The sequence below is a fragment of the Andrographis paniculata genome, unplaced genomic scaffold, assembly GCF_009805555.1.
Source record: "Andrographis paniculata isolate CXL003 unplaced genomic scaffold, ASM980555v1 Contig86END, whole genome shotgun sequence".
In the NCBI taxonomy this organism is placed as follows: domain Eukaryota; kingdom Viridiplantae; phylum Streptophyta; class Magnoliopsida; order Lamiales; family Acanthaceae; genus Andrographis; species Andrographis paniculata.
In genome coordinates this window covers 5,897,467-5,908,260 of record NW_026137624.1, presented here as the reverse complement: position 1 = coordinate 5,908,260, position 10,794 = coordinate 5,897,467, and the positions used below count along the sequence as shown (strand labels likewise).

At 25.9% G+C, this 10,794-nt stretch overlaps 2 protein-coding genes across 2 annotated transcripts; one reads left to right on the top strand and one right to left on the bottom strand.

The window, feature by feature from the left end:
* Window positions 1-455: 455 nt before the first annotated feature.
* LOC127242276 (cyclin-dependent protein kinase inhibitor SMR6-like) lies at window positions 456-1,097 on the bottom strand. The gene has a single exon (XM_051261757.1). It carries the CDS (start codon window positions 935-937, stop codon window positions 572-574), a length of 366 nt encoding a protein of 121 aa, XP_051117714.1. The 5' UTR covers window positions 938-1,097; the 3' UTR covers window positions 456-571.
* Window positions 1,098-8,868: 7,771 nt separating this feature from the next.
* LOC127242224 (LOB domain-containing protein 25-like) lies at window positions 8,869-10,578 on the top strand. The gene is made up of 2 exons (XM_051261686.1): window positions 8,869-9,124; window positions 9,720-10,578. The coding sequence occupies exon 2, from the start codon at window positions 9,763-9,765 to the stop codon at window positions 10,309-10,311; it is 549 nt and encodes a 182-aa protein (XP_051117643.1). The 5' UTR covers window positions 8,869-9,124; window positions 9,720-9,762; the 3' UTR covers window positions 10,312-10,578.
* The last annotated feature ends 216 nt before the right edge of the window (window positions 10,579-10,794 follow it).

Here is a 10,794-nt window from a genome sequence, read left to right as displayed (position 1 = left end):
TTGGCTGCCATTACTACCACACACTTCTCTAATTATTCAATATTTACCTATATTTATTTATTAAGATCAATAAATAAATAAGAAATTCTACCAAATATAATGTTCTTGGTGGCCAAGGAATAATGCCTTGGAAACTTTTGTCAATTGGTCAAAAATTACATTACTACTTTCTTCCAACTGTAGCTTTCTTTCTTTGGTCCTTTTCTCCCTGCATTTCCATTCACACACGTGTTCCATTAATAACAATAATAATAATCGTCCAATATTTATTTTGGGTTTGATTTTCTTAATGTTGTAATAAAGCAACAATAAAAACCCTAAATTTTGCATCATTCTTCATTAACAAAAAAAAAGAAAAGAAAAAAGAAGCACTACTGTATGTATTACATTACAATACTGTAATTCATATTCAAGCCCTAAAACTAATTCTTAAAAAAAAAAAAAAAACAGAAATTATAAAGGGAAAATTTTAGTGTAAGAAAACATACCCTGAAAAGGGCAAAGGAAGGAAGTTAATTAATTAAAATAATTAATTAACTCTACCGCTAAATTGAATGAAGAAACCCTAAAATCAATGGCCAATGAACACAGATTCCAAGTCCGGCGGATTGAAGAACTCTCTAACACCTCCGCCGTTCGAGTGGCACGTCGGCGCCGCCGGAGAGGGGCGGCGCTTGCGCGGCGCCGGTGGGCAGGGAAGCTTCTCCGGTATCCTCGACTCACGCGCCGTCGGTGTGGTGGAATTCGCGCCTCCAGCTTCTTCTTCTTCTTCTTCTTCGTCAATCGTCTCCGGCGACTGCGACGGCGACGGCGAAGGCTTTGTATTGATTTGCTTTAATGGAGCCATTATTGCGATTCCGGCGATGACCCATTTCTGGGCCTCTGGTGATTCCTGCTGATTTCCGATTTCAATTTGGTGTTTTTTGGAAAAACCCATTTTGCAAAAAGATTGGATTTTTAGGAAATGAAAAAGGGGTTTTGTAGAATGAGGAGAAACTTTGAATGAGAGAAAGAGGATGTGATTATGGCGGCAAAATGAGGGGAGACAAAAATAAAATAAAATTGGGAATTAAACGGAGGGTTGTATTTATATGGGAATTTCCCTTATCCCAAAAATTAATACTTTTATTGAACTAATTATACACTAAATTTTGATGTATAAAGAAAAGGGCTAATTGGGTGGGGACTTACTTTATAGTTTATTTATATTCCATTATTGCAATTAAATTATTTATTGTTGTTTTTATGCCAACAGGTAAAATTCAGAGATGGAGATTTTGGCGCCTGTTATTGGTGGATGCATCAACGGCTACCGTATTGCCACGTGTCTGGTTTTTTTTTTTTTTTTTTTTTTTAATAAAAAATAGTGGGCCGGTTTTGCCTTGCAACTACGTTGGCCGGCCCAATTCAATGCCTTAATCATGTTGCATATTACTTTTTTTCTGTTCCCTAGCAAAAATACCTGTTAAATGAATATTACTATATTATTAGCATTTTTTTATATGTAAAAAAATATTTTGTCCCTAATTTGTAAATGAATGTAATGAATATGAATTTGAATATATTTATGGTATGTAATAGAGTTCATACTTCATACTTAAGGTTTCACATATTTTGTATGTGATTTAGCACATTTCTTGTTTTTTTAGTCATTCCATAGTTTGTTTTTTATAATTTAAAATTACAATTAAAAGCTAATAAAATTTAACAATATATTTTTCAAATAATAAATAAGGTGTTGCATATTGAATATTAGAGTTTGGGCCTGAATATCAATTGTAAATTTAGACTTAAAAAATTTGGGCTGGGCCCTTGTCTTAACAAAAGCCCATAAATATGGAGTATAATTTTGGTCCAGTATAATAATAATATTATTATTATTATTATTATTATTTTATTTTTAACATTATGCATCGTACATGCATCTCCTTTTATTTTATTTTATTTATTATAAATATTTTTATTTTTGTATGTATAGTGATTACATTTTGGATTAGGTTTCACATGTGGGCATCATGATTATGCAATTATGCTCTTACATAACCTTTTTTGGCCAATTAGAGGTGTACTAAATTGAGATGAATTAAAAAATTGCAGCCCCATAACTACCATAATAATTAATAATTATTAACATTATATTATATTCTATAAATATGTTAGATTCCTTCGCATGTACCCGAAATTTTATTGATTATATAAAATTCATATTTATAAAAAATATATTACATTTTATCACAGGATATCATATCCAACAACCATTTAGACACCTATTCAACCTCAATGATTAGTACAATCTAAGTATCATATATATATGTATATATAAATGTTAAATATAATAGTAGTATTTTTTAAATAAGAATATATATATTGTGTTGTAGATTATATAATACGAAAATTAAATGAGAATATATATATATATATTCAAATTAAAAAATAGTAATAAAATGTTAATACTCTAGATTAGCAACGGAATTTTTTGTCGGTAATGAAACTTTTCGGCAACAAAAGATACAAAGCAGTCGCTAATTATTTGCGTAGATTGAACAACATTACATGTTTATTATTTCAAGTAAAAATAAATAAATGGCAATGAATTATAATTAAATAATTATTTTTGAGTTTTCGATCCTATATTAATATATATTTTTTAATCTTAATATTTGAAATCAATAATATTTATTTAATTAATTAATAAAGAAGTAGACAAGTACCTAGCTATGAGCTACTAGGCAAGAATCAAAATATATTAGGCCGGTCCATGATTTAATTTTTGCTTCTTAATCAATCAATCCATCTGCTTTAATTAATTGAAATAATATTTATATATAATGGAGAATCATATCATTTTTATTTATTTTTTATCATGCATGTTCTTTCAAAAAATATGAATGATGGGTTTCATTAATCAATTTGTCCAACCTAATTTTATGTTTATCAAGCATTATAATATATAGATATATATATATATATACATATAAAGTAGAACTTTTGGATAAAGTAATCTCTCAACCAAGTTAGGGTTTAATGTGTACAAAAAATGGGGCCATAATTCTTGATTTAATCATAGATTATATTTATATATTCAAGAAATGGTATTAATGCATGATACAATGATTGTATATATATATATATATATATTTTATTATTTTCGTATATTACTTAAAAGTATTATCTTCTTATTATAGCTAGTCAAAATAATTATACATTAATATCAAAATACTTTTTATTTTATATAAATTGCAAACATATCATTGCATATATACATAAAGTATAAAGAATAAAAATATCAAAAAAAATTTAAACATTTTCACTAATCAATAAAATACTACTCCCCCGTCTCATATACCGTGTCTGCTACACTGTAGACACGGTATTTTATGAGGGGTGTAATTAGTAGATAATTAAGAATGTATTAGTGAAAATAATTATCTTATAATATAAATAATTATAAATTAAGATCAAGATAACTAATTAGTTTAATTAAAATTAAAAAAAATTAAAAAGTTCAAAAATAAAATTAAAGTGTGTAATCATTTTCCAAAAAAGAAAAATGTCATGGAATGTGGGACGAATAAAAACGGCAACATGGACATGATTGGTGGGATGGAGGGAGTGTTATTTTTTTAATTTACTACAAAATAAAGAAATAATATATTTATCCGGGACATATGGGATATAAAGTTTCAAAGAATACATGCATCTATCTCCATTTATGTATTTAGCAAATAAATAAATATAGTCTCGTAAAAAATAATTTAGTAATGTGGAGTGGACTTCAATTCTGATGGTAAATTTATGAGTTCAAACTTTCGATACTTTTTAATTTTGCTTGCGGCCATGAGTTTTGATATTACCAAAAATGAATAAATAAGTAAATCATAAAATAATTATTATACACTAAAAAAAATAATATATTTGTAACTGAATTCCGTTCCTAAAGTTCACGTAGCTAACGTAATTCTATTACTAATTTCGTCTCTAATGTCATTAGTAATGGAAAAAATAGATTAAGAGACAAAAAAATTTTGTTACAAAAATGATTTTTTCTCGTAGTGATAACTGATACTTGATAAAATATTTTATTTTATAAAAACGTTGCAAATAGTAACTATCAAAACTTGGTTAGACTTTAGGGTGTTTTTATTTTTGTTTATTTATTTATTTGTATTTATTTATGTTTTATTTTGGATTAAATAATATGTTGATATGATATTTGTATAAGAAAAAAAAAAAATAAAAAATTAAACCCTTTTATTTACATATAACCTTTTGTGTGGCATAACGGTCCATCCGTAATTTATTTAAAAAGTTGCATAAAAATTTACAAATTATTAATTTTATTTATTTATTTATTTGGAATGAATTTGTCTATATAGATACAATACATATATACATAACATCCAAATCCAAATCCAAATCCAAATAATAAATCCAATTCTTTACCGACATGCACATTAATTAATTAATTAATTAATATTAATTATGCATTGGTAAGAATTCCTTCTCAAACTGTTGAATTAATGCAAATAACGACAAACAATCAAAGTGGTTGACAAATTCCACCTATGTTTTCATCAATTTCTTTATTATAAATATTAATATATATATATATTAAAAAAAATCATATTAATTAGTTAAACACATAATTTAACTTCATGGCCAAAAGTACATATAATATTGACATTTATATATTCTCTCTACATATAATATGGCCATTATTTATATGTCCGTTTATTTTTATTACGAAAATCAAAGAAAATTATTATTATTATTAATATCATCTATCATTATTATTATTATTATTAGACAAAAATACTTATAACCTTGATTTGGAAAGCATGCACCATTTTCTTATGACGAGTCTCTTTTATATTTTTAAAATATTGCATAATTTTTAATTTTTAGAAAATTATGTTCAATATTTTAAAAAATACGAAGGAATTTTATATAATTTTTAGAGGATTTTATGCAATAGTTTTTAAAAGGCCATGGAGCCTCGTACAATCTTTAAACAATAAGGAGTTTGGTGCAAAATTTCAAACCACAAATAAATTATAAGTAATTTTGCACTATTATTATTGTTATAAATTAATTGTATAAGAATATATTTGGTGATGATTAATCCATGGATTGTAAAATAATATACTGATATGTTTGTAAATTCAAATAAAATAAAATGATACTACAATTTTATTATTTGTGTGGAGACCATTCTGTTTCAATAATAATAATAATAATAATGTAATTTTTTTTTTAATTTTTATCTGTCATAAAAACTAAGTCAATTGATTTTTAATAAAAAAAAAAAACATATCACATTTGATCATTTTTATCATTTTTTTTTTACTATAACAACAAGAAATACATATATATTACATTAAAATTGTGTCTAAATTAAATTAAATTAAATTAATTATTATTATTATTTTGAACGAGGGAAGGAGTATTAAACTTTTTATTTTATATGTAAATTGAATATATATAAAAATTAGAGGTTATTCTGACAGAATACTCATTAGATGCAACTTGTCGATATGTCGGCGACGAAAAAATAAACCAAGCAGTAAAGTGAAAGGGATGGCCATTTCCATTTCATATATATATATATATATAAAGAAGTAAATAATAATAATAATAATAATAATAATAATAATAATAAATCTTTGGAATACCTTAAAATAAAATTAATATAAATCAATTGAGACGAAAAGAATAAAAATAAAATTACTGCTTATATATAAAAATATTATATATATATATATGTGTGTGTGTGTTTTTTAGCTGATGGAGTTATGTCTGTTTTGTTGGCGGTCGCATCACTCATGGAATTGACATCTATTGATATTGATTTGCTTGACTGTATGTCTCTCTCTCTCTCTCTCTCTATATATATATATATATATTTATTTAAAATATTATAGCTCTAATACATATTTTTTGAAAATTTAATGATATTAAATATTTATTTTATTTTACAAAACATACATTACATATTTAAAATTTTATAATACTATTTTACTAAAAAATAATATATTTTTATTTAAAATTATACGATGATTATATAGTAAAAAATTGAAATCAAACTTTCGAAAGAAAAAAAACATCCATATTAAATTAATGTACTACTTCCTCCGTTCCAAAAGTAAATATCCATTTGTTTTTTGCACGTAATTTTAGAAATATTAGTATTATATTAGGATATAGTAGAAATAAAATAGAAATGACTAAAATAATTTTACTAGTACGTGTGATATAAAGGTAATAACATTTGTGTAATATATTGTAAGTTGTAAGGGTATTTGTAATGTTAGGTAGATAATACAGATACTAAAAAAAGGAAATTGATATTTTGTTGTGGGATGAACTAAAATAAAAAAAATGAATACTTTGTTATGGGACGGATGGAGTATTATATTTAGGTTTTCTATTTATTTATTATTATCTCAAATTGAAGTTAACATTATTCATTCTGTGTAAGTTTTAATAAAAAAATATTACTATTTTTTTTTTTATAAAATATTAAATTAAAATAGTATTTATACAAAATTCAAATAAACAATTTATTTTAAACTACAATCAAACAAACCCCTAATAAACATTAAAATATTATATATATATATTATTTGATGGTTTATTGATATAATTATTCAGTAATAAAAAGTTTGTTAAATTACTTTATTATTTAGTGATAATAGCTATCTTATTACGAAATAATAATCAAATTATATTTTAGGTAAATAATTAAATTAAATTTAACAAGGTTGATACGCATGGAATTGAAAATAGTATGTATAAAGTATATATATATATATATATATATAATTGGTGACTAACGGACAGTCAACAGAGGGATTATTGAATAGTACAAAGTGTAACAGTGAAAAGCAATTTTGGTCGTAGCCACACAGCAACACCACCCACCCAGCACAACCATCTTATTATTATTATTATTATTTAAATTATTGATCATTTAATTAATTAAATAATTAAAATTAATTTGAAGGGATGTTCAGGTGGACATTTTATTTCATTTCATCAATAATATAATCACTGACAAACCCTGCCCTGCCCTGCCAAACGAATATTATTATTACTCAATCTGCATTCATTTCAACAACATACATATACATAATACGGAGTATATATATAATTGTAAAATAAATACTCATTCTGTCCCGGTGCAAAATTATCGTTTACTTTTTGCACGTAGATTTTTTAATATTAGTATTATAATGAGTTATAGTGGAAAAAAAAAAACAAAAATATCTCAATCAGTATTGTGTAATATAAAAGTAATAATATTTGTATAATATAGTGTAAGTTGGAAGAATATTTATTATGTTAGTAGGCAGTACAATTATTAAATTAGAAAATGATAACCTTGTTTTGGGACGAACGAAAATGAAAAATGGTAACCTTTCAATGGGACGGAGGGAGTAAGTTATTTACAAGCTCAATTTCGTTCGACTTGTTTTAACTCGTTAATAACTCATTCATTAAGGTAAATATGAACATAAATTTTACTTCATTATGTTTATGTATGAGTTCAAACTTGTTTCGAAACATTTGATAGTGTTTGTTAAAAAAACAAATGAATAATTGTATATTTAATATATATTTTCATACTAATACTTATATAATTCTAACTTTCATATAATATTTATTATAATTACTAATTGAATTTAAATATGAATATAAATAAAATGAAATAAAAAAATCACTTTAACGAATTATGTCGAGCTGAATACAAACAACAAATTTGCTGAGTTTAAACAAAAACTTGAACTGTGTATTTTAACAATCGAACATGAGTTGAACTCGAATCCCTATTAAGCCAAATTCAAATATGAAAAGCTTAATCGATTTGGTTTATTAAAAACTCTAGAAATACAATAATTTTGAATTTATAATTTTGAACAAATGAAGAAAAATTAAAATAATTTTAATATATATAATTATCCACCCCTATATATATATATATATATATGTGCTTATGTAGTTTACTGTTTACACTATCTAGGTAAATGATATAAGCACATTATCATTTAAAAAGTTGAAAACAAAGATATTTTTTTATTTAGTAATTGTCACCTTATAATATTAATAAAACATTGTATTGTTTTACTTAAAAAGTATTAAAATACAAATTTCTTGTTTTATATATCACATAAATACACAACTTTATGGTACATATGTTTAGTTTTTACATTTACTCTATGCTAAATTTTAAATTTTGTTATTCATTAATCAATATATATATATATGAAATTATTATAATGTATGTCAAAGGTTAGGCAGTAGCATCTTTTCACCTCTCCATAGTCTATACTACACCTCTGACTTTCTTGTACCTCAAACAAGTTTCTTCAATATTCAAAAAGCTACTGAATTTCAATCACCAAATTCTATTCAATAAATTAATTATTATATGTAAAAGCTGAAAAAACAACAAATCAAAGAAATTTGCATCAAGAATTGAAGTTCAATTCAAATAGACTATCATTCCACCTAGAAATTCATAAAAACATCACAGACACACACACACACATTCTTTTTTTTAAAAAAAAAAAAATAAAAATAAAATAAAATAAATTAAAAATGGGGTTAACAAGATTTTGATAGTGTGCATGAATTTATAGTTTTTGCTTTTTTGGGGTTTCTATTTTCATATATATTTGTTGTCTGTCACAGTCAAGATTGTTCATCTACACCTTTTTTCACTTATATATATATTATCAATAATATATGGGAAGAAGGGGACTTTTGCTTTACATTCATCATTCACTCCATTTTGCAATTTTTATTATTTAATAACTCCAATATATATATATATATATATATCTATATATTGATATTGCAGCCACTCTCTGCTCTTGCTTCTAGGGTTTTCTTCTAACACATCTATTCTCTTTTTCATTTATTAAATTACTAAAATTTTGATTTTTTTTTTTTTTTTCCCCAAAGTTCTTGATACTTTGTTGCATAGTCACTTGGATCTTACATAGAAGAATCATATATCAAGATTGTAATTAACAGATCATCAGAAATTAGAGAGAATTCTTGGAAGATCTGTCCTGAAGAAGAAGAAGAAAGAAAACCCTTGTAAGATCCAAACTAAAACAAGGTATTAATCATCATCTATACATACATACATATATATATATATATGTGTTTATAGATCTGTATCTTCCGATTTGCATATATATAGGTTGTAACAAAGTTTAGATTTTTAGGACAGTTTTTACAAATCAAAACTTGAAGCAAAAATCAAAATCTAGAAAAGTAATTAGGTAATATATACACAGTTTTGGGGTTTACAATTTTGAATCGAATCGAATTTCTAGTTATTGTGAAATCAAATCAAATCAAAATTTTGTTTTTTGTTTTTTTTTTTTGGCATATATATATATATATATATATAGGTTGCAATAAAGTTTAGGTTTTCAGCACAATATTTACAAATCAAAGCTTGAAACAAAAATTAAAACCTAGAAAAGTAATTAGGTAATGAAAAGCATAGTCTTGGGGTTTAATTTCGAATGGAATTTAATTTCTAGTTCTTGTGAAATCAAATCAAATCAAATCAAAACTGCTTTTCTTTTTCACCAAAAGCTACAATCTTTATCGATCAAATTAGGTCAATTAATACAATCCCAAATCCTCAAATCTCCAAATCAATAATCTTACAACTTCTAATTCATCGATTAATTAACATACAGAGACGAATTCAAGCTCAATCGAAAATAAAAAATCGAATCATCAATGGCATCATCAAACAGCAGCAACAGCAGCAGCAGCTACTCAAACCCTCCCTGCGCAGCCTGCAAATTCCTCCGCCGGAAATGTCTCTCCGGCTGCATCTTCGCGCCGTACTTCCCGCCGGAGGAGCCGACGAAATTCTCGAATGTCCACAAAATCTTCGGGGCCAGCAACGTTAGCAAGCTGCTAAACGAAATCCATCCCCAGCAGCGCGAGGACGCCGTCAATTCGCTGGCGTACGAGGCTGAGGCCCGCCTGAAAGACCCCGTCTACGGCTGTGTCGGCGCCATCTCCGTCCTGCAGCGACAGGTCATTCAGTTGCAGAAGGAGCTCGACGCCACCAACGCCGATCTCATGAGATACACCAACGATCATACAGCTTCTTACAATAATTTCATTATCCAAAATAATCATAATAATAATAATAATCAAGATAGGGTTCGAGATTATGATCCAAATTATTCGTCAGGGTTTTGTTACAGTAGTAATAATCATTATTCATGGAATCATGGAGGAGGCAGCCATGGCGATCAGGGAAGCAGCAGCACTTAGCTCACTATATATATATAAATAAAACCTCTCTCTCTCTCTCTCTATATATATATATATATGTATATGTGTGTGTGTATGTAATTGGGGATGTTTCTGTATGGAATGTGTTTCTTGTTTTGGTATATGATAAAAAAGCGTGTTTAGGGATCCTTTGTGGTTTATACTGTAGTCGTGTTTTTAGTCCTGCGCTTTTTAATTGCCTTGGCTAATTGTTAGTTGGTTTCCTTAGGATATGTTTTACATTGGTGTGTTCTTCTATGTGGTTGGTTAAACACATATTTTCAAATAAAATAAATTGTAACATGTATTGCATTTATTTTGTTAACATAAATCACCTTGTGTTTATTATTATTGCTATATTATGTGTTGTGTGGATTGCATCATGTGTTATTAGTTTATGTATTTGTGTTTAGATAGATAGTGTGTTGTTTATTGGATTGATATATAATATTGTACAATTATTTAAATATTTAAACTTTCGAA